The sequence below is a fragment of the Euleptes europaea genome, chromosome 3, assembly GCF_029931775.1.
Source record: "Euleptes europaea isolate rEulEur1 chromosome 3, rEulEur1.hap1, whole genome shotgun sequence".
In the NCBI taxonomy this organism is placed as follows: domain Eukaryota; kingdom Metazoa; phylum Chordata; class Lepidosauria; order Squamata; family Sphaerodactylidae; genus Euleptes; species Euleptes europaea.
The window spans coordinates 102,777,397-102,801,780 of record NC_079314.1 but is presented as its reverse complement, the minus strand read 5'-3'; the positions used below and the strand labels follow the sequence as shown (position 1 = coordinate 102,801,780).

Sequence of the window (24,384 nt, the reverse complement as noted above, 5' to 3'; positions counted from 1 at the left end):
TAGTCTTTAAGATGCTCCTGGACTCTTGCTCTTTTCTACTACTGCAGACAGACTAACACGGCTACCCACTGTGAATTATCTTCATGAATATTTATGGCGGCCCTGTGTATATGCTATGAGGCTAGATGCAAATGTTGCAAATCAAATATCTTGGACAGGTTTCATCCAGAGAAGTTAATTTAGCAAATAAATGTGATCAATCAATAAATCAGGAGAAATGATCCGAGGGTTTGAGCAAGAAGAAATAAAGCTGGAATCCTCAAAGCACTGATATGAAGCTCTAGGCTTGAGGTGAAGGATTCCTTCTTCCTGCATCTGAATAAAGGCTACTTCCTCAGCGATATTTTCTTTGCATGGAGGCAGTCGCCGCTCACGTCATCACAAGTGAAGTGTCTGGTCTGACAGTTTACTTTGCTGTTAAGTACAAATTTTAGGGAGATTTCTCCTGCAAAGGTGATTTAATGCTGAATCTGGATCCTGTGACGCTGGCTCACATCTTTTGGAACAGTCCTCGTGAGGAGGAGGGATCCTTGGTCTCTCCTCACACTGATTGCAACCGTTGCTTCTCTTGGGTAGGCACAGGCACATGATTAACGCAATCATCAAGACTACAACATTTGGAGTAGTCCCACACTGACGCAACGGACCACAAAGTTTGTCTGGATGTGGCGGCCAGCCACTGTTTCTGGTAGCCAGTATGGCATGCTTTGCTCACTTCTGTTCCACAGAACCACAGTAAATGTTTAGTAAAGGAGCTATACGGGTGAGGAGCAGTGGCTTTGTATGTGGCGGTAATCCATGGCACTGACGCTGCATCCCAGAACAAGATGTTGCCAGGTGCCGTTTTGAAAGAAGTACTCTAGTCTTCTCATACTGCTGGCATAAAGATATGTGACTCATGTGCTGGAGGGCATTGAAGGATCTCCCTGGTAGCCATCAGAATCAAATTTCCGTCGCTAAAAATGACCTGGCAACCACATCTATGGACTCTGCGATTCCATGTGTCCAAACTCTGCAATTCAACTCATAGAATGCGCAAGTCGAATTCCTGTTTACCTAAATGTTTAATGATGAGTCTTCCAGGAAAATCAGAGAAATGAAACTAGACTGAAGCTTGATAGAGTTTCTCGATTTGACGCAACAAAGCTGATAACTATATGTTTTAAAGGCTTTAGATGCTTATGTACCCAGCTGACAAGAATCCTTTCACACATTACTTTTGTAGGTGTACTTAATACATTTATACGTAAGCCGTAGTAAGCCCCACCCCGAGAGAGATGTGAGAGACTCCCTCCTGAGGCATGAAGAATTGCCAGCTGGGCCATCAGTTGCTGAACTGTTGTAGTTGTACTTTGATGTTTGGCCAGAGAAAAGCCAATCAGCTTTTGCAGCTGGACGGCAACAGGGAGAGGACGAAACACCCAAGTCCAGCCTTTCCCCTGCTGCTGTCTCTACTCTGTGTGGCTGCTTTTCCTCGACCCCCAAACTCCACACCAGAGCAAACAGTGGTGACCTATTCAGAGGCAACAGCTTTCCCAACTTCTTGGAGCAGCTTCCTGCTGGGCCAAAGGAGATGCAGAGGGTAGGAAGGCTCTCGGAAGTCTTAGCACGTGAGATGCAGTTCCATGTGCTGCTCTTTGACTCCCACCCTATATTGAAGGCCCAGAAACCAGAGAACATTCAGAAACTGGTTGTGTGTGACCAGACAACTGTGAGAAAGACAGGTGTGCTGCTAAAATGTAAAGTATGAATGAGACATTCACAAACATGCATCATACAGGAACTCGTATCAGGGAGCCGTGCTTGTCTGCGGTTCCCTACCGATTATTCACTCGGTGCATAATGTATTTTAAAAAGTCGGATTGAAATGTAAAAGAAAAAAAATGACACAGTTTGTGCTGCCATGAAAGGTTATGTTGGTTCCAAGACCTTGTTTTGCACCAAGAACAAATGATAACTGATCTCTGCTTTTTCATGACATCCACATCTAAGTGCTCAAGTGAAAGCCAATGGGACGTTAAAGATTTGAAACAATGGAATGATAATAGTAGAGATACGACATGTTGTAATGCAGAAGTATGGACACCGTTCATCGGTTGGAGCCAAACCTTCCGTCATGATATAAGTATGAAGAGCTCCTTACGCTGGACATCAGGAACCCCTTGTTCAGTCTAGGGCGTAAGTGGTGGTTTTGGTGATGAACAAGATCCTTGACTGTCAAAACTGGTTGCTCGGCCTGGCAACTGGAATGAATGATATCTTTTCACAAATGATATTCCCACGTATTTGTTTCATATTGAGAGACATACGATTCATTCATTGCCATGGGGAAAGACTTTATACCATTATTAACATGGAGAGTTATTTGCAATGAAGTCTACCCAACCAGTGGATTAGAGGCGTTAAATTAAGTCACCCTCTATTTTTTTGCCTAACAGCCTGTGAAACATAAGTGTTTGTATATTCGGGCTGTGCATTTAGTATTCAGCGGCGGCAGCTGGTTGAGGTAACTAGTAGATCTCCACCTCCCCATACTTATCTCACCTGTGTGATCCTTCACAACGTAGAGCCATTTCTCTGGCCAGATTTAATGTTTTGCCATCTGCGCTACTTGAAGGCAGATTTCGGAAAATTCCTCTGTCTGACAGGCTTTGCCCTTGTGGCAACAATTGTATTGAAAAGGTTGCTCATGTCTTATTTTATTGTAGTTTCTACACAGAATCTCGTAATTAACTTTTAAGCCCCCTGTTGGTTAATAGACAGAAAGCCTCAGATTCTTTTAATGTTTCCTATTTATTGAACAACCATTCGCCCTATATATTGGAGACAGTGGCACAGTTTTTAAAGTTTGTTTTAAAAGCCCGCCAAACGGTTAATTAGATGGCAGTATCAACAAACAGCGCTATTTGATGTAACTGTCTTTTAACTGTTCCCTAAAGGGCACTTTTAAAGATCTCCATTCCTTTTGTACCCTTTTTGTATTATGTTTTTATGCTAATAAAGGAATGATGATGATGATAGTAGATCTCCGTCTCTGATAGTGGACTTGGGGATTGCATCTTGATAACTGTTCTGTCCTGGCTCAAGCTTTTAGCCAAAGCCAAAGCCTTACCCTAAATTAGGGCATGGGGGCCCGAATCTCCCCTCAATGTGGCTGCCCAGCCAGGAGTAATCCAAACCCACCCCCAGCTCCAATTATAGCCTACAAACAGTGGCCTCTACAGCCTGTGACCCACTAAGCAGAATGTGGTCCACTATCCATTTGACAGGCCCTCTATTTTTGAAGCAAAATTTTAAAAATTTGGTGTTTTTTTTTGCATTTACCACCTTGGTTTGTCTTCAGAGGTGGATTGGCCCTTAACAGTGTCATCCTAATGACACCATTCGAAATCCATGTAATCAATGGGATTTGAGGGTATAACTGGACATTCCCAGTGGACCGCTGCCCTAGAAGACCACAAGCAGCTAGGAGAAGTTGAGTCCCATTGGAGCTGGCAGTGCTGTGGGGGCTGTTCATCTCTGACCAAACAAGCAGTGACAGCAATCGACAATGTCTCCCAACCATCGCTGCCCTCCTGTGCCGCCAGTGACCAGGTCTCAGACTGAGACCCAGAGGTGGCACCGAAGGAGGAGATGAGTGAGCCCGCACCTGTCCTCATTATCACTGTGCCCTTTCTGGGGCTGCCAATGCTACGAGAACCATTCTGTTTGGTTGACCCCGGGCCCTTGGGACATCCCAGCCTACCCCTACCTCTGCTTGGTTTGGTGGTCAGAAGAAATTGTGAAGACCTGCTTTACAGTATTGGAATGCTAGAATTCATTCAGTGATTTCAGCCCATTGAGGACAGAATAGATGCACATTTCTCAACATCCAATTTGTCTTTTCTTATTAGATTGTAATGGCTCATTACTGATACCATTTAAATCTAATGCTATAATTCCCTTTTCCGACCGTTCTCTGGCAGAAACCAGAGAGGGTTTAAACAGAATATTTTACTTTCCCATTCTAATGTCACATCGGATCAACCTCAAAAATCCTAGATTCACTTTTTCAAAGATAAAAATGACACATAGTGCAGAGTTCTTGATCTATACACTTCAGTTTTTATTTACCAATGATGCTCATTGATACCTTACCTGTTGTTGTTGTTTTTTTAAATCTGTTTTACTGGTATATGTTTGGGGAAAATAGGAATAAGCTTGTAAATGTTGTGAGCTGCCTTGGAGGATTTTTTTTTTTAAATGAAGAATGCAGATTGTAAATATTTTAAATAAAGAAATGACAAATGGGACTAGACTACACTAACAGCGCATTCCTGACTTCTGAGGACGAAAGTCCTCAGGAGGCCGGGAAGGGGCTGTGCCGGCGTTGGGACCCCCACGGCGGCGTCTGGGCTACTTACGCTGTCGTAAGTAGCCCCAACACTGGCGAGGAGGCCTGGACACCGGTGTCCCAGCGCTGCTGAGGCAGTGCCACCCCGGGACGCCAACGTGTGGTATATTTAAGGCAGCATTCTTTCTCTTATATGTATTTTTCTTTATTGAAATTAAAAGAGTACACTGATGTTAGCATATAGTCTGGTGCCACACAAATGCTGCTTTTTTGTTAAAACTAAGCAGGTCTCAGCCCTGGTAAAGGCAAACTGCAAGACCCCTGCATTCTACTCTGAGATCTGGAAAGGACTGAATGGTCTATAACAGCGACATCCTAAGCAGAATTATCCCCTTTTAATCCCATTGGCTCAAATGGATGTAGAAGGGTGCAACCCATCTTGGTATTGCACCAGAAGTGTAAACGAGCAAATAAGTGATACATAAGTCTGACCACTCCTGCACTTTGTAGAATGAAAGCTTTGTAGAATTGCAAGGCAGTTGTGGGAAATGCAAAAACAACAGCAGTTTCACAGGCACAGAATGATGCACTCCCAGTCCACTTTCGATGCCCTTTGCAGCTGGATTTTACCGTGCGAAATTGAAAGTGCATTATTCAGCATGTGTGTAAGTGCTCTCCAATGGTGGGGGTTTGTTTGTGTGTGGGGGAAACACCAGAGTTTAGGCTCTTAATTCCCATTCCTAGGGTGGTTTACTTTTTTGTTTTCCTAACATTTGCCTTACAAAAATGCTCTCCTGTGAAGCAGAGGCCTATTTGGGCAGGAGGTATTCCATACAGAAGGCTAGTAAAGGTGAGCAGCAGGTATTGCAATCCTCTTACCTCGATTAAGGGGTGCCAGTGAGTTATTGGTTTGCGGGGGTATGCCAGCATTTCATTCCAGTGGTCTCTTCCAAGTCCTTCTGCATCAAGTCCAATCCTACAGACCCCAATCACCTCATTGTGTCCTACTCTAGGATTAGAGAAGGAGAAAGGAAAGTCAGAATCTAACTCTTCACCCAAAGAGCCATGTATGCCCCATAACTAGGGCTGCCAACCTCCAGGTGGTGGCTGGAGAGCTCCCGCAATTACAACTGATCTCCAGCCAACAGAGATCAGTTCACCTGGAGAAAAGGCCACTTTGGAAGGTAGACCGTATGGCATTATACCTCATTGAAGTCCCTCTCCTCCCCAAACCCTGCCCTGCTCAGGCTCCACCCCTAAAATCTCCAGATATTTTCCAACCCAGAGCTGGCAACCCTACCTGAACACAACGAATTCTGGCCAGATAACCAAATTCCCTGACTGAAGAGTAGCTGTACAATCTGTATGGTTTTGGGGTTCTTTTTGTTGTTGGTGTTGCAAATTCATCAAATTTCCATTATTTTTCTTAGCTTTCATTATTTAGTTTGGTTTTTCTAATCACAAGAAGGGATGACGAGCTATGTAGGAACACAGACGTCACACCTGGCATCTCCTCTGGCTGAATTCTGCACCTGCTACAAGCTTTTGTGCTTTTTTTCTTTGTTTCCATGGAGTTTCAGCTCACTGTCTGTTATGCCATGATGGCAGATTGGCAGCAGGACTGTGTGTATAATTATCTTTAAACAAATTAAATCTTGCCAATGCTTTCAAATATGCTCTAGTATAAAAAAAGAATTCTGAGATCCCAATCACTAAGGGTTATTGATTAGCATGTCAGATCAGGATCTGGAGATCCAGGTTCTAATCTCCATCTGCTGTGAGGCTTGCTGGGTGACCTTGGGCCCAGACATTCAGTTCCTCTCAGACTAACCCACATCACAGGTTTGATGTGAGGACAAAACGGAGGTAAGAACAGTCTATGCCATCCTGAGCTGCTTAGGGGAAAGCACTAGTGGTGGAAAGTGCTGTCTAGTCGCAGGTCAGGGCCTGGCTGACCCAGGCTATCCCGATCTCATCAGATCTCAGAAGTTAAAGAGGGTCAGCCCCGGTTGGTATTTGGAAGAGAGACCACCAAGGAAGTCCAGGGTTGCTACACAGAGGCAGGCAGTGACAAACCACCTTGAAAACCCTATTGGGTCACCATACGTCAGTTGCAATTTGATGGCACTTTACGTACACAATGCAGTAGACAGAGAGATAAAAATGCATTAGATAGATAGATGTATTTTTAAAAAAATGAAACATCAAACTCAAATATAGAAGAAGAAGAGTTGGGTTTTTATATGCCGACTTTCTCTACCACTTAAGGGAGACTCAAACCGGCTTACAATCACCTTCCCTTCCCCTCCCCACAACAGACACCCTGTGAGGTAGGTGGGGCTGAGAGAGCTCTTAATAGAACTGTAACTTGCCCAGGGTCACCCAGCTGGCTTCACATGTAGGAGTGGGAAAACAAATCCAGTTCACCAGATTAGCCTCCGCCGCTCACGTGGAGGAGTGGGGAATCAAACCTGGTTCTCCAGATCGGAGTACACCGCTCTTAACCATTACACCATGCTGGCTCTCACACCACGCTTTAGATTCAATACCAGAATGATATTTAATGCTTTTAAAAATAATGTGGGTATTAACTTCTAAACTGTGGATGGGATCAAGAAAAAGGACCCTTGGTTCCTTTACACTCCCCATTGTAGCTTCCTCTCCTGAGAGATGGGTCATTCCTGCTTTTTCCCATCAGTTTCCCATACCTATAGCAGTCCCCTCTCCTATGCCACATCCCACATAATTCTCGAGGGTTCCCGATCACTCAGGGACAGATTTTCCTTGGGCATAAGGGTGTGTGTGGGAAAACAGGGAGTCACTTTGATAAGGATGAAGTCGTCAAGACTAATCCATCGCGTGTGGATCTCTGGGTCTGGCAACTTCCAAATGAGAAAAAGCTTGCCCAAATGTAATCTCAAGAAAAAGGAAAATGCTTCGTACCGGTCATAGTCCATAACGGCGATGGAGAGGCTGACCTGGTCCACGTTCTCTGGAGGGATGTCAAAGATGATGGCCTCACTGTATACTGGATTGAGAGTGTTTTTCTTTATTGTCGTTTTTCTTTTTTTCAATCGCCGGCCATCACACATCAGGGATACTTTGACGTACGGATCTGAGGGAACAGGCAGAATGCTCCAGTTGCCTAACAAAATCCTGACTGCATCAAGCAATGATACTAATGCCCCTCAGAAGGATTACAATCAAGATAATTCAGTGACAACCTGACGTTTCCTTGAACTAGCTTTTACACTTAAAAAGGCGATAAGGCAACAGGCATGGCTTATGCCTGTCATCACCTCCTGGACTTGGGTAGGCACCAGTCAAGTCCAAGATGATTGAAAGCCCAAGATGCTGGCAGCACTACTGATTCCTTGCTTGCTCCAAGAGCTTTTTGGCTATGAACAACCCTTGACTCTCCACCATTTTGTTTGCCAGCACACTTCACAGATAGTGTTGCATTTGTTTGGCACTTGGGGTTAAAAAGGAGGTCTACCCTATACCTAGGGTTGCCAAGTGCCAGGTGGTGATGGGCAACGCCCCGCCAATCCACCTGGCTGCCCGCTGACCAGCGGTGGGTCAGTGGGCAACACGTGCATGTGCACCTGCCAGCGGAGACACATCACTTCCGGTTTATACCCGGAAGCGCTGTATTGCAAGGGGCTGGTAAAAGGCCCGTTGCAATGTGGCACTTCCAGCTGTAAATGCACCGCAAGGGGCCTTTTACCACTCAAACTGGGAGTTTGAGTGGTAAATGGCCCCTTGTGATGCGTTCTACACCTGGAAGCGCTGCATCGCAACAGGCCATTTACCACTCAAACTCCCAGTTTGAGTGGTAAAGGCTCCTTGCGATGCAGCACTTCTGGGTGTAAACAGGAAGTGATGTGATCACAGCCATGCATGTGCGACCCCCCTTCCAAAAAAACTCCTGCTGAAGGAGAGGGGGTACCTGGTAAGCCTTCCTACACCAGAGAGAAGCCTGCTGAACATCAGCAAGGTTGCTGGATCATGCGGCCTCCTAAAATGTCAGGGGTCCTAATTATCCATAGGAGTGCAGCCCAAAGCAATTATTTCCATAAGTTTATCTGTTACTAGTTCAGAACGACAATGCAAACATAGAATCATAGAATCATAGAGTTGGAAGGGACCACCAGGGCCATCAAGTCCAACCCCCTGCACAATGCAGGAAATTCACAACTACCTCCCCCCTCCACACCCCTAGTGACCAGAAGATGGCCAAGATGCCCTCCCTCTCATCATCTGCCTAAGGTCACAGAATCAGCATTGCTGACAGATGGCCATCTAACCTCTTCTTAAAAACCTCCAGGGAAGGAGAGCTTACCACCTCTCGAGGAAGTCTGTTCCACTGAGGAACCGCTCTAACTGTTAGAAAATTCTTCCTAATGTCTAGACGGAAACTCTTTTGATTTAATTTCAACCCGTTGGTTCTGGTCCGACCTTCTTGAGCAACAGAAAACAACTCGGCACCCTCCTCTATATGACAGCCCCTCAAACACTTGAACATGGTTATCATATCCCCTCTCAGTCTTTTCCTCACCAGGCTAACCATACCCAGCTCCTTCAACCTTTCCTCATAGGACTTGGTCTCCAGACCCCTCACCATCTTTGGTGCCCGCCTCTGGACACGTTCCAGCTTGTCTACATCTTTCTTAAATTGTGGTGCCCAAAACTGAACACAGTACTCTAGCTGAGGTCTAACCAGAGCAGAGTAAAGCGATACCATCACTTCGCGTGATCTGGACACTATACTTCTGTTGATGCAGCCCAAGACTGCATTTGCCTTTTTAGTTACATTCAGTTCTGTGTTTATGATTTGCAATGCTCGTCAGTCAGATTGTACCCACCAGGTGGCACTTCTCTTTAAAGATGTCAGGTTTTTTCAGAAGCAACAAGGCAACTGGTGATTTGCTATTTCTCAGAGATACAAAATCTGCCAGAAAAGTGAAATAGCATACCCTTACCTGACGAACCAGTGATGTCCATGGCTTTCAGATTTCTGCATTTGATGACTGTGAGGGTCATTCTTCCCGCAGTAGGCAAATAACAAAGGGAGAACATGATCTCTCCCAAGTCTATGCTTTCCTGTAAAGCAAAAATGTGGGAGAAGGTTTAGTCCATCAGGATTGCCTTGAAAGCATCCTGATTTTACAGAAATGTCAAGAAGGGAAAATATTTCTGGTTGCAGAATTACTAGCCTCCGAAAAGTTCTCTGGCAACAACGGTGATTTCCATACCGCTGGCTGAAATGAGCTCTGTTTTCTCCACTTGATTAAGCAGCTATTGGGTTTTCTTTCTTTCTTTTTTTAAAAAACACACTTGTATTTTAAAATTTTATTCTGAAATATTGCCACACTTCCATAATAAAAACAAGCAGCAAGCCGAAAACGAGAGTTTTACCTCTCTTTTTGCACTCGCAAGTTTGTGCCAGCAAAAGAGGGCATTTCTGGGGTGAAAGGAAACACCCTCTTTGGTGCTGGCGCGAGCTTTCATGCCAGAGAAATGCTCTTGTGGCGGCTGTGTTGGCACCCGTGCGTGGCTCTGCTGCATGGCTCCCCAACAACAGTGTAAGTGGCCATGCGCTGGCGTTACTGCCCAGCATTAGTGCCCATTTAGCTGATGCAAGCGGCACTAACACCAGCGCACACTGGTCCAAACCCGCCCCCCTTTCAGGATTGCTCTGTATGTTCTTGTCTTACATCTTATTTTATGTAAAATAATATTACTTAAGGGGGGTGGACAAGGACAAGCCATACCTGCTGGACATGTTTTCTAACTTACCTCATTAAATACACAGTCCGTTTAGAAGAACAGGGATCGAAATCTTTCAGCAACATGAAGCTTTAAATCATAGCAAACAAAAACATGCTTTTGGCAGGAAACTGCTAATTTGTTATAATTTTTTTTTAAAAGATACACTGCCTGTGGTTTAATGTTTAGACGCCATTGCGTGTAATGTCAGGCTATTGTTAATGTGGCTGCAGTTTTCAGGGAGCCTTTCAGAGTAGCTTTGTTTATGCTATGTTAGACGCGCATGAAATACACATGGAAACCTGTTGGGAGAAGAAGATTGTACCCGGAAAGTGGCTACGAAAACAACTGCCAAGTGGGAGAACTGCTGTGAAATGGAGAGAACAGGCTCAAAGCGTGCCCCGAAGAAACTGGAAGCAACAAAGGCCCTTTTTCTGTGATAAGCAGCAGAGATATCCCCATGATTCGTACCGGAACAAAAAGATACAAGAAGGCTCGTGTTGGCCCACAAGAGCATTTGATTCTTAGACGTGCATCTGCATGGCCATTTGAAAGGGATGTACTGTATACATGCTGTGAAAGCGTTGCATAAACAGATATACTGTCTGTCTTCTGGCCATGGAGTAGGGGGTCACTGGGGTGTTGGGGGGGGGGAGGTAGTTGTGAATTTCCTGCATTGTGCAGGGGGTTGGACTAGATGACCCTGGTGATCCCTTCCAACTCTATGATTCTGTTCTATATACACAGATTGTGTTACATGTTAGAGTAGGATCTTGGAGACCCAGGGAGGGGCTGTGGCTCAGTGATAGAGCATCTGCTTGCCATGCAGAAGGTCCCAGGTTCAATCCCTGGCATCTCCAGCTAAAGGGACTAGGCAGGTAGGTGATATGAAAGACTCCTGCCTGAGACCCTGGAGAACCGCTGCCAGTCTGAGTAGACAATACTGACTTTGATGGACCAAGGGTCTGATTCAGTATAAGGCAGTTTCATGTGTTCCAAACTCTACTCTGCCATGGAAGCTTGCTGTGTGACCATAGGCCAATCACATACTCTCAGTCTAACCTACCTCGCAGGGTTGTGATGAGAATAAAATCAAGAAACAGAGAATGTTCTAAGCCTCTTTGGGTAACCATTGGGGAGAAAAGTGGGGTATAAGGAGGTAAATAAACATGTATATGTGATGTGCTACAAACACAGATAGAAACTGTTCAGGGCCTCTTTACCTATTAGGATAATCAGGGTACCTTTGTGATTTTTTGTTAAGGGTGGGCCTAAAAACGTTAAGTGTGAGTATGCCAAACACAAGTTTGAAATGCATGCACTCACCAAGACATTGAATGTGAACAGTTTGTGGCAAACCCAAGTTTGTCATTCTGTAATATGGGATATGGCCTTGAGAAGCTCTAGGGCTCGTATAAATTTCCTGAAAAAGTTATCATTGATGTAGAAAATTTTACCATTGGTGCGGAAGTCCAGTTTCCTGATCACAGATTTACGGCTGTGACAATCATTGCATGGTGGAGAGGAAAATGCACACTTGTACATGCTCAAAGGAACTCTCTTTATGTTGAGAGCTGCATTTTCTTGGCATTGAAAATAGCTTCCCAGACTGAGATCAGGTAAACCCTAAGTGTCTGTGCATGGGGCCGGATCTAGAGGAATAAATGGAAGTCCTCTTTGGCTTTGGGTACCTGAGACCATCACGCCGTTGGGATGGGTTACAGATAGTAATTATGAGCCAGAGCCATCAACCATATGAAAGCCAGTGTGGTGTAGAGAGCCAGTGTAGGTGTAGTGGTTAAGAGTGGTGGACTCTAATCTGGAGAACCGGGTTCAATTCCCCCCACTCCTCCACATGAAGCCTGCTGGGGGATCTTGGGCCAGTCACACTCTCTCAGCCCACGCAGAGGCAGGCAATGGCAAACCACCTCCGAATGTCTCTTCCCTTGAAAACTCGATGGGGTTGCCATAAGTCAACTATGACTTGATGACACACACACATTGGGAGCCCAGCGTGGTGTAGTGGTTAACAGCGGTGGTTTGGAGTGGTGGATTCTGATCTGGAGAACAGGGTTTGATTCCCCACTCTTCCACATGAGCGGTGGAAGCTAATCTGGTGAACTGGATTTGTTTCCCCACTCCTACACATGAAGCCAGCTGGGGGACCTTGGGCTAGTCACAGTTCCCTTAGAGCTCTCTCAGCCCCACCTACCTCACAGGGTGTCTGTTGTGGGAAGGGGAAGGGAAGGCGATTGTAAGCCAGTTTGATTCTCCCTTAAGTGGCAGAGAAAGTTGGCATATAAAAACCAATTCTTCTTCTTCTACCTGATCCTTTTTTCTGGAGATGGTACGTATTGAACCTGGGACTTTCTGCATGCAAAGCAAGTGCTTTATCTCTGAGCCATGCCCCCACCCCACTGTACCATGTGTGGTGGTGGAGAACAAGCCAGGATTAATCCAGGGCATCCATGTTAATTCATCACGCAGAGTTAAGAGTTAGTATTAATAAACCAACTTCAAATCATGGTTTCAGATCCTGGTTTGACAGGCTCGAACGAACCACAGTGATCAGAGTTGCCTGCATTCAGGCAGTCATGCTAACCATGGCTTTGTATGTTGTCTAAAACAAGCCGGTGAGGGAAAATGCACAGTGTGCATGTCCTCCCTCTTCTAATTTAAGGGAACTCACCAAATATGCCTAGCCAAAGTCTGCCAAAATCCCAGAGCAAGCAACGCACAGGGATGTCTGTTCCAAAATAATCCCAACTACAGTTAAAGCTTTGCTGACTACACGCAGACCTTTTCCATCTGAATGGTTTGACCTCTCCAATCTCTTTGCCTGGGTGTTTTTTTTTAAATAAAGTGGCAGGGTTAGGTTTTAAAGTTCCAAAACAGCAGTTCATTAACACCAAATCAAGACACTGCCACTGGAAGCCACATGCTGTAATTGGCTTTGCGTGTCTCAGAGAGCTGAAGGGACTTGTACTAATGTCAGGAGCTAAAAAGAGCAATAATGTTTGGCTGCATGCAGATTAGTAGCACTCAGCCAGTGGCAGTCTATAGGATCAGACTCTTGCTCAAGAAAAAGGGCTTGCCAGCCCATGAGGCTGCCTTGAGACTGAGACCAGTCTGTGTAGTATGGTAAAATGATCCTTCCCCTCTCTGCAGGCTAGAAGAAGAAGAGTTGGTTTTTATACACTGATTTTCTCTACTGGCTTACAATCTCCTTCCTCTTTCCACAACAGACACCTAGTGGGCCTTAATAATAATAATATATATAACATATTTCAAGATATTTATATTTCAAGAACCACTGGATGTCATACTAAAGGCTTATGTGCCCTCACGTCACAAGTCACATGGAAGTCAACAAATTTTTAAAATGTTGCAAACTCTCATATTTTTCAGACATAGTTTATAGTGCACTAAATAATGCCTTAAAAGAACAATACTGTGTAGTCTACAACAGGATCTCTCTCTCTCTCTCTCTCTCTCTCTCTCTCTCTCTCTCTCTCTCTCTCTCTCTCTCTCTCTCTCAGGGGTGGGGAACCTTTTTTCCACCAAGGGGCATTTGGATTTTATAACATCATTGGCGGGCCATACAAAATCATCAACTTAAAAATTAGCCGCCCAAGCCCCAAGCAGGCAGCTGCCCCAGATGAAACCCCACCCCCGTGCAGGCAGGCAGGCATCCAACCAGTGGTGCACTCGCCCACCTGGTGGCACAGGATGGTCTGTTGCACCAGCCGGGCGGAGCTGACCAGCCACATGCCGGAGTTGCTCCTGCTCCGCATGGTCGGGGCTGGATTCTACAGCCGGCTCCTGCTACCTCCGCCTGCAGGGATGAAATGAGGACACACTGGCTAAGAACTCGCCCCTCCACACGCATTCTGGCCCTGCCTTCTTTAACCCCCCATTGTCACCACTTCCGCCCCCAGCCCTCTTGTAGTACAGGAGGTATATGTTTCTCCATGGCCCAGGTGGGAAAGGGTTAACACAGTTTCTTGGGCAGTCCTAGCAGCTCCATAGCTAAGGACTCTTCTGCAAGGGGGAAAAAAGGTTCCTTTTCTCAGCAAAACAAACTCACAACCGCCTTGAATAGAGGCTATTCCTGTCCACGGGAGGGGGTGGATCGCCAGTCTTAGATCCTTCTGAGCTAGAGATCTGCCAGGACCCACGAAGAGCCAGACCAAATGATTTCGTGGGCCTCAAATGGGCCCCGGGCCTGACGTTCCCCACCCCGATCTATCTGAACACATGAAACTGCCTTTATATTGGCAGCACTTTTCTGGGATCCCAGGTAGAGTTTGTTTTAGCTGGAGATGCTGGGGATGAGCAGAGGTGTGAACCTTTTGAAGCTTTCCACATGCAAAGCAGCTGCTCTACCACTGAGCCATGGCCTCTCCTCCAGCCAGCATCTTATCACTCTGTTGTCTGCAAGGACAAGTGAGCAAGGACCAGTTATGTATTTTGCCAACAATCCCACCCCTGCACAAATTCTCAAGCTCCATAATTGTGTTGGCAAATAGTATAATGACTCTAGTGTCAGATGGCGGAGGCCCGAGTTCAAATCCCTTCTTGCCATGGACTTCACTTGTCTCTGGCTTGGACCTGTTTGGGAGTACCAAAGGCCACCAGAGACCTGTTAGAACTTGAGAAGATGGGATTATACTTAGATTTAGCCAAATCACATCCTCTGTAAGAACCCTGCTAGCAACCCTGTTAGTGAAAATGGCTCACTGCAGCCTTAGGCTCTAACTACACATTATCACAGAACATGAATTGTGGTGACTTCATACAAAGCCACCTTACATCAAGTCAGACCATTAGTCTCTGATGATCAGTGTTACCTCCTCTGATTGGTAGCAGCTCTCCAGCATCTCAAGCTGAGGTTTTTCACATTGCCTCATCCTCAGTCTCTTTTATTCCCTACATCTCAAAGCATCTGAGTCCACAGCATTGAGTCAGATGCCTTGAAAATTATTACATATTTGCAGCTCCCTTGTACCTGGAACATTGTTGAGCATAGTTAAATTGTGGAACTCCCTGCCCCAGGATGTGGTGATGGCTACCAACTTGGAAGGCTTTAAGAGGGAAGTGGACATGTTTATGGAGGAGAGGGGTATTCATGGCTACTAGTCAAAATGTATACTAGTCATGATGCATACCTATTCTGTCCAGGATCAGAGGAGCATGCCTATTATGTTAGGTGCTGTGGAACACAGTCAGGATGCTGCTGCAGTCATCTTGTTTGTGGGCTTTCTAGAGGCACCTGGTTGGCCACTGTGAGAACAGACTGCTGGACTTGATGGGCCTTGGTCTGATCCAGCATGGCCTTTCTTATGTTCTTATGTTCATGCTCACAACAGCTTCCCAAGGGCAAAAAGCCCTGGGACATCTAGTTTCCAGAGTGCATCATGTCCATGGGAGGACTTAGGCACCCCAGAAAATGTCATTTTCTGTGCTCCTGTAATGCTGCTATTGTGGAGCATCTGGGAGTCATTGGGCTTATATTTCTAGCTTGAGGAGAAGAAGAAGAGTTGGTTTTTATATGCCGACTTTCTCTACCTTTTAAGGAGAATCAAAACGGCTTACAATCTCCTTCCCATTCTCTCCCCACAACAGCCACCTTGTGAGGTAGGTGGAGCTGAGAGAGTTCAGAGAGAACTGTAACTAGGCCAGGGTCACCCAGCTGGCTTCATGTGGAGGAGTGGGGATTCAACCTGGTTCACCAGATTAGAGTCCGCTGTTCATGTGGAGGAGTAAGGAATCAAATCCGGTTCTCCAAATTAGAGTTCACCGCTCCTAACCAGTACACCACGCTAGCTCTCCATACTGGAGAACATACAAAGGAACTGCTGCTCAATTCATGATGCAGCCAAACATTACAATCTGGACAAATTGGAATCCAGAGTTAGGAAAATGCAAACTTTAGTGACATATCTCTACAGAAGGGGATGACGAGAGAGACGTTCCTGGGGAAATAGGTGGAACTGGGGGATGGAATCATCCCACTGCCTGAGCGTTCTCTTCTGACATTACTTTCCCCTTAGCCATGCTTCTAAAAGGGCTTATTTCTGATCCCAACATCTGGGAGAAAAGTGGCTAGGCAGAAATGGCTTTTGGAAGAAAAACTGAAGCAGGGAAAGGGCCCAGCATCCCCCCCCCCACACTTTGGAGGGGCTGTATAGGGCATCTGCTTGGCATGCAGAAAGTTCCAGGTTCAATCCCCGACATCTCCAGTGAAAAGGATCAGACAGTAGGTGATGTGGAAGACCTCTGCCTGAGACCATGGAGAATGCTGCTGGTCTGAGTAGACAATACTGACCCTGATAGCCCAATTCAGTGTAAAGCAGCTTCATGTGTGTTCATGTGTCCGTTATATCTCCCACCTCTGATCCGCCTTTCATAGGAATCCAGTGGTGACCCAGTTCTAGCATACAGATCAGCCACCTTCAGATCAAATGATTACTGTATTTGGTGTTTTCTTTCATAAAATTGTTCTTTCCGTAAAGAGTTATTCTTTGAAATTACCTGTTTCCTGTCTAGTATATTTTAATTACTGTTATATTCTTTTGACTAAAAACCTGTGTGCCATATAGAGTTCCTTGAATAAACGAACGGAATTACCTATTACTGTGTGGATCCCTGTGTGACTTTAATTTCTGTTCTTGAAGACAGGAATGCAACATTAGCTATTCTTCAATCATTCCAAGAGTTACCGGGTGTATTAAAAACCATTGATAACATGCTTCCTATTTCAGGATTTGCCTCTAATATTTTCTGACGATTATCTCTTATACCACCTGAACGTAGGAACAACCATGCTGGATCAGACCAAGGCCCATCACGTCCAGCAGTCTGTTCACACAGTGGCCAACCAGGTGCCTCTAGGAAGCTCACAAACAAGATGACTGCAGCAGCACAATCCTGCCTGTGTTTCACAGCACCTAATATAATAGGCATGCTCCTCTGATCCTGGAGAGAATAGGTATGCATCATGATTAGTATTCATTTTGACTAGTAGCCACAGATAGCCCTATCCTCCATGAACATGTCTCCTCTCCTCTTAAAGCCTTCCAAGTTGAAGCTTTCGCAGTTTTGATCACAGTAAGAATGTTTAAGTTTCCCCCTGAGTCTCAACTGCATGTATTCCTGCAACTCTATACCTGCCTAACCTAATTTGACATTATCCTTTACAACTTGCTCCTGAGCTGCCAAGAGTTAAATAACAGGTCATTTTTTAGGGTGGGAAAGACAAGGAACGAATGGTAGGAATAAATTGGCCCTTTTTGAATGAGGAGGAGATAGATAGGGGATCTCATGAGGTAGGACATATTTTCACATGATATGGGATAGGGTGGGGTGGAAAATGCACTATTTCCATCAACCATACACTTCAATATAGATCTCATTTTTCCACAGGGTCATTGTAGGAAAAAAATAACACATGCAGACAGAAGTATGCTGATGAGCTGCAGACAAGTTTATTCATTGAGATATTTATACCCTGATTTTATCCCCAACAGAGACCCAAAACAACTTACAACACTCCCCTCTTCCGTTTTATGCACACAACAACTCTGTGAGGCTGGTTGGTTTGAGAGAGAGTGACTGGCCAAAGATTATCCTCCATGGCTGAATGAAGACTACCTGGGTGTCCCAGATTCTGTTCTGACACTCTGATCCCTATAGCACCAGGTGTCGCAGTCGTCCCACCAAGAACAGAGGAGACATGGATATATAATAATGTGGCATTTTTAAGACCCAGTACTACTTACTGTGGTGGCACAGTGGATGTCTTTCCATACTGTGGCTTCTCTGGAGAGGTCCGAGACTTCAAAAAAATTATCCAGAATAACTTCCCCAATCATATCGTGCCTAGAAAATCTGTCAAAATCATACACGCTGAAATGCAGTTTCCTGTTGCAAAGCTGATCGTAGGCTACAGGAAATTGAAAGGTCTCGTCAAAGACAGGATTCAAAGTCTTCCTGTGCACCCGTGTCTGATACTTCTTTTTCCTGTCTGGAAGAAGGTAGATTTTCACATAAGGGTCAGAAGTACCTGTAAAGTCTTTAGCAGGCAGTTCCAAGGCCTTGACAATGTTAACAACAAGCAGTTCATTTTCGTAATCGTACTTCAGGGTGAAATTCAGCTTCCCGCAGATTTTCACATCTTCTTTCTTGCCTTCGGAATCCACGGACTTCTGTTTGTAAAGTTCCGGCTTTATCCTCCCAATGCTGGTGGTGGTCTCCCCCCTCTGTAACACGGGGTCTGTCCCCATGTTAAAATCAACGCTGGACACCTGCATTTGCCTTGGCAGGTGTCTCCGGAAAGAGTTGTGCCTGCCGACACAAAGAAATAAACTTGGATGAGCGCAAAGGGAAACGAAGGCTAAAATAAAAAACAAAAAACAAACTAAACAGCAGTTTATATTCGACAAGTTTCCATTATAACTCTTTCACCAGAGAAAGAACTAGGTAATGATTCAAGATCGAAGGAAGTTGACAGTCTGGAAGAAACTTCAGAAGAGTGCTACAAAATATTGTCGAAGGCCTTCATGGTCAGAGTTCATTGGTTCTTGTAGGTTATCCGGGCTGTGTGACCGTGGTCTTGGTATTTTCTTTCCTGATGTTTCGCCAGCAGCTGTGGCAGGCATCTTCAGAGGAGCAACACTGAAGGACAGGGTCTCTCAGTCAAACACTGTCAGAGACTCTCAGTCAAACACTGTCAGAGACACTGTCCTTCAGTGTTACTCCTCTGAAGATGCCTGCCACAGCTGCTGGCGAAACGTCAGGAAAGAAAATACCAAGACCACGGTCACACAGCCCGGATAACCTACAAGAACCAGTGCTACAAAAATTATGAAAGGTTTAGAAGGCAAATCGTGCAAAGACAAATTGAGGGGAACGAGCACCTTTAACCTACGGAAAAGATAGATTCAAGTCCAGTAGTGCCTTAGAGACCAACAAGATTTTCAGAGTATAAGCTTTCAAGAGCCACCGCTCCCTTCGTCAAATGATATCTCCCCAAAAACCTTGTTAGTCTGTTAGGTGCTACTGGACTAGCTGTTCTACTGCAAACCAATGCAGCTATCCTGTGTAACTATCTGCAGAATCAGGGGGTTATTCCTGTATGGGAGAAAACGTGGGGGCAATTTATTTTAAGATCAATAGCCAGAGTTATCAACTCCTACTTGGGAAATACCTGGCGATTTGTGGGGGGGATAGCTTGGGGAGGGTGGGAATTGGGGAGGGGAGAGACCTACACAGGGTGTAATATCATAGAGCCTACCCTCCCGAGCAGCCATTTTCTCCAAGGGAAATGATCTCTGTTATCTGGAGATCTGCAATTTTTTTTTTTGTCATTTCATTCCCACAATGGCACTTTTCCGGCCTTCATAAAAAAACACTTTAAAGAAATTCTCTACCAGTTGTTGTCAGTGTATATATAACTTACTGCCGCTAAAAGAAAGTCAGTCTATACTTGGCTGTCCTCTGCTTTGTCGTGCTCCAGAGAGGCCTGAGCACTCGCACCATGCTCAATTCCATTTGAGAGGGGGCTGAAACACCAAGGGGACTCAGCAGCAACTGTAGCTTTTCCATACTGGGAGTACAAATTGTCCATGTGGAAAGGATTGCATTTTACTTCATGAAGCGCTCAATTTCTATTTGCACCTCAACTGCCTGCTAAATGGAAAACCTTTGCGTGGCCTCCTTTTTTTTTTTGAATAGGAATGTTAGACTGAACTAAGTGTGATATCTGAAAATATGTGTCCATGCGCGCACCAGGTTTTTGTTCCTTTTCAATTCCACCGTCACCCAGGTCATTGGGTTCAATCCTCATCATTCTCGTTGCTCTCACCAGCGTGGTGTAGTGGTTAAGAGTGGTGGTTTGGAGCGGTGGAGTCGGATCTGGAGAACAGGGTTTGATTCCCCACTCCTCCACAAGCGGCGGAGGCTAATCTGGTGAACTGGGTTGGTTTCCCCACTCCTCCACACGAAGCCAGCTGGGTGACTTTGGGCCAGTCACAGCTCTGTTAAGAGCTCTCTCAGCCCACCCACCTCACAGGGTGTCTGTTGTGGGGAGGGGAAGGGAAAGGTGATTGTAAGTCGGGTTGGAGTCTCCCTTAAGTGGTAGAGAAAGTTAGCATATAAAAACCAACTCTTTTTCTTCATTAATTTTTTTCCGGGGGGGGGGGGTGCTAGACTTTATTGCTGACTGGGTTAGTTCTTGTTGGATTTGTTGTTTTTGGCTTGGATCCTAGACTTCGGTTCTCCTCGCAGAAGGGCACTTCCACTCCTGAAAGAAGGGGAAGACAGGTGTTTGGTTTTTTTTGGGGTGAATCTTCCCTCACTGCATCACCCCATTTTATAATGTTACTGGGGGGTCCTCTGATTCAAGAGGGACAATTTTAAGTAGCTGAGAATACTGTAGCAGAAGGGGGAGGTGGGAAAAGGGCCAGTTATGTTGTGCAGCACTGCTGACATGTTGTAGGATCCGAGCCTTTGATTTTAATTGTATTAATGCTGTAAACCACCTCAAGCTGTTATCTGGTTGTCACATCCGGCCCTCGTGACGAATGAGCTTGACACCCCTGCTTTAAGCATTAACCACCCTGAGCATTTGGAATGGAGCAGGCTGTAGATTAAGTTTAAAAAGTTGTCTGATTACCTGTCCTAAATAATGTGTACTTTGCAACCCTTTGCACTTGTTTCACTCTGTAGCTGTGGGAAATCTGGCCTCAAAGGGTGGGGGGTCTTTTTCAAGTTGCCACGTTCCACTTTAAAATTTAAAATACCTAATATAATCACTACCTTATAAAATTCCCTTGCTCTATATCGTTTGCTGTGTCATTTCCTCCCGTGAGTATAATCACTGTGGTAGAAGCCACTAAGAGGTTACTACCAGTGGGAACTGACACAAACAGTGTTGCTTTTGCCCTACTGAGCCAGTGCCCTAATGACATGCTAGCATCCGTAGCTTCTGAGTCACAACATTTCAGCTAGACTGCTAAGTGATGTGCTAATGCTTTCAATGCTTTATAGTTCCCATAGCAATGCAGGCATGCTTTTCTGGTCCGACGGGATTAGGATGATTGCCCCGCTAAAGTACCAGGAGCTCAACCAATTAGGTTGCTGGGATGCTGCACAGTTAATGTTTCACACCTGCAGCACAGTGTTGCTTTGTCTCTGCACTCAGGTTCGCTATATTGCCCAGGGCTTGCCTTCGTTCTGTCGGATCCTTGGGTGAAATAAAAACTGCACCCCTTGCCAGCCCTAGAACCCTCAGTACAAAAACGTCCGGACAATTGACGAAGCAGTAAAGTTTGCAATCTGATATAGGGTGGGGGGAAAGCAAATTTCAATAGGGGCAATGGGATTTTTGCAGCGAAACCTCTTTTTATGGAGCGGAATGGGAGAACCTATAGTCATAGAATCATAGAGTTGGAAGGAACCACCAGGGTCATCTAGTCCAACCCCCTGCGCAATGCAGGAAATTCACAACTACCTCCCGCCCCCAGTGACCTCTACTCCATGCCAAGAAGATGACCAAGATGCCCTCCCTCTCATGATCTGCCTAAGGTCATAGAATCAGCATTACTGACAGACGGCCATCTAGCCTCTAATTAAAAACCTCCAGGGAAGGAGAGCTCAGCACCTCCCAAGGAAGCCTGTTCCATTGAGGAACCGCTCTGTTAGAAAATTCTTCCCAGTGTCTAGACGGAAACTCTTTTGATTTAATTTCAACCCGTTGGTTCTGGTCCGACCTTCTGGAGCAACAGAAAACTCGGCACCATCCTCTATTTGACAGCCCTTCAAGTACTTGAAGATGGTTATCGTATCCCCTCTCAGTGTTCTCCTCTTCAGGCTAAACACACCCAGCTCCTTCAACCTTTCCTCACAGGACTTGGTCTCCAGACCCCTCACCATCTTTGTTGCCCTCCTCTGGACTAGGTATAATTTCAGTAGTTGGACTACTGTACTACATTTACTGGGCCATGAAGCCATTGATCTTAGTTGATAGAACTGCTCTTATTTCTTCCGTTTGAACCTATATACATCATATCATCTTCTTTCCTGCTTCTCTCCCTCACACACCCAAGTGGGGAAAGGAAACATCACTCCAGCCCCTAGTGGAAAAGAATACTCGTGCCTCAACTCAAGTTTCCAGTAGGCATCTTTCCCAGTTTCTTCAGTACAGTCCTATTCATTTGACATCCAACAACCACACAGCAATAAGATAATCACATTTCCTATTGCATTTGTCACCACTTACACTTAATCTGGTTCCAGATTAAACTGTCAGCTTACTCAAGGATGAGCACTTTCCACTAATTTCCCCTCCTGCTGCAGACCCCCAATTTGCCATGTATGCTAGTCTGGAAGGTCCCCTGTCCACCACAAGCAGCCTTTTGGGGAGATCAGTAGGCAGCAGCAGAAGGGGATAGGCAAATATATTCTGTTCTGTTTATGGAACTGCTTTCTGTTAGGGGAAAAATTAGTATGGATCCAACCCAGTCTCCCTGTTTAGTTTACAGTATCTAAAAGAGAGCATGAGTCCACCAGTCTATTGTTTAGAACTCCCTGTTCTAATCTTATGACAGGAGGCTATGCTGTCTTTATTTTTCTCATTGCACTACCTTTATGGGAAATTGTGTAAACTGTTTGACAACTGTAAAATTACTGCCTTGCAACCTGCTCAATGTAAGCCTCAGTAGTGATTCTCCCTAATCACAATCAGAGACCAGAGCTCGTCATCTGGACAACTTCCTTGTGGGATGGTAATGGGAGTACATCTTGTTCCTAATGTTCTTCAGCATTCATATGAAACCTGTGATAAAGATCATCCAATCTGAGTAGACATAGTTCTGAAAGAGAGCAATCCTAAATAGGTCTCAGAAACCTACGCAGATCAATTCGACGGAGCTTCTAAGGATTTCTAAGGATTGCACTGTGTCATCAGTATGTTGATGACACTTAACTCTATAGCTTTGATGCACTTTTACCCTTTCACTCATGCAAGGCCTTGTTCAGTGTGTAGAAGGACTCCTCTGAACGGAAGACTCCTTTTGTGAGCAGAAGGTCATCTCTATGCTTTGGGTTCAACATAATCAGTCGTTTTGTGGTGTCAGAAAACTTTCATTTTGAACCAGGTTCTGGGACTTCGAGTTCAAACAGACTTAATGGACTTGAAATTAATCTCTTGAGAATAAGCCCTGATCCCGCGTGGCTCTGAAATCTCAGGTATCTGCTCTGACTAGAAGTGCTTTTTTCTCTGCTCCACCTGATCTGCCAGCTGTCCCCCAAGCACGATGGGAACAGAATGCTCAACTCACTAGCTCATTTAGAATGGCAGTCACTCAGTTTGAGACATTTCTGCAAAGAATTAAGGATTTCATATTTCACACACGTGTGCCCATCACTTGAAAAACAAAACATAAAGGGAAGGTTTGCTTATGCGAATGAGCCACCATAGACGAAATGCCAAAGATAAATTTCATATCATCTCAAACATGATGCTTTCCAGCAGAGTTGATTCTCCAGTTCATCTGCAAGTCACCTAGGGTTAAGTAACCAAGAGAGGAGAAATCAACGAATGAACATGCCTGTCTGAACTAGCCCATAGTTTATGGAGATTTCTATTTAGAAAGAGATCGTGGACACATGCAGAAATACTTTAATAAGTGATAAATGTGAATGAAGGCTTAATTGATGAGTTGAACTGGGATGTTTCTTCTCAACCCTTTGTGTCTCTTCCCTATCTGTAAAATAAACAAAATATGTAGACAGTGTTTTTTAAAATTATCTATGGAACTTGTAAATTCTCTGACAGAAGGTTCTGATGCAATCACTTTGATTGCCTGTAATATGTAGAACATATTCGGTTTAGATTGCTGAGCCCTTTGGCAAATATCCTCCTTCCCCTGAGAACCTGCACTGTTTGTATCATTTATTTTTAATCTGGCTTTTGTATTTCTTGTTTGCTATCCATTCGATTTTTAATATCTATTTAGAAAAAGGAGCATGAAGTTCAGCCAATCTGCCATTAATTATGAGTGCAATTTTTCCCATGTTTTTATTGCAAAGGGTGGAGATCTATTTTAGATTGAAAAGAAATTAAAAACCAGAGAGCATCAACTCAGCAACTCAGTCAGGCAATCTGTCTTCTAGAAGGACCAGGCTGGGGTCACAGGTGGCAGAGTGGGGGAAGTCAGCAGCAAGAGTCAAAATCCAATATGCAAAATGTGTTTCTCTATTGGCTGGGCAAAGGAGACAAT

General features: G+C 45.0%; 1 protein-coding gene and 1 non-coding gene across 2 annotated transcripts in view; one reads left to right on the top strand and one right to left on the bottom strand.

The window, feature by feature from the left end:
- Positions 1 to 1,968: 1,968 nt before the first annotated feature.
- SYT10 (synaptotagmin 10) overlaps positions 1,969 to 24,384 on the bottom strand; it is a 43,194-nt gene continuing 20,778 nt past the window's right edge. The window contains exons 3-7 of the mRNA XM_056847754.1: positions 17,884 to 18,448; positions 9,316 to 9,436; positions 7,277 to 7,448; positions 5,213 to 5,342; positions 1,969 to 2,243 (exon numbers count right to left, since the gene is read on the bottom strand). Coding sequence (XP_056703732.1) covers positions 2,172 to 2,243; positions 5,213 to 5,342; positions 7,277 to 7,448; positions 9,316 to 9,436; positions 17,884 to 18,448 — 1,060 coding nt within the window. The 3' untranslated portion in view covers positions 1,969 to 2,171. The remainder of the gene's footprint in view (positions 2,244 to 5,212; positions 5,343 to 7,276; positions 7,449 to 9,315; positions 9,437 to 17,883; positions 18,449 to 24,384) is intronic.
- Positions 10,891 to 10,962, top strand: TRNAG-GCC (transfer RNA glycine (anticodon GCC)). The gene has a single exon. It is a non-coding gene; the product is annotated as a tRNA-Gly (tRNA).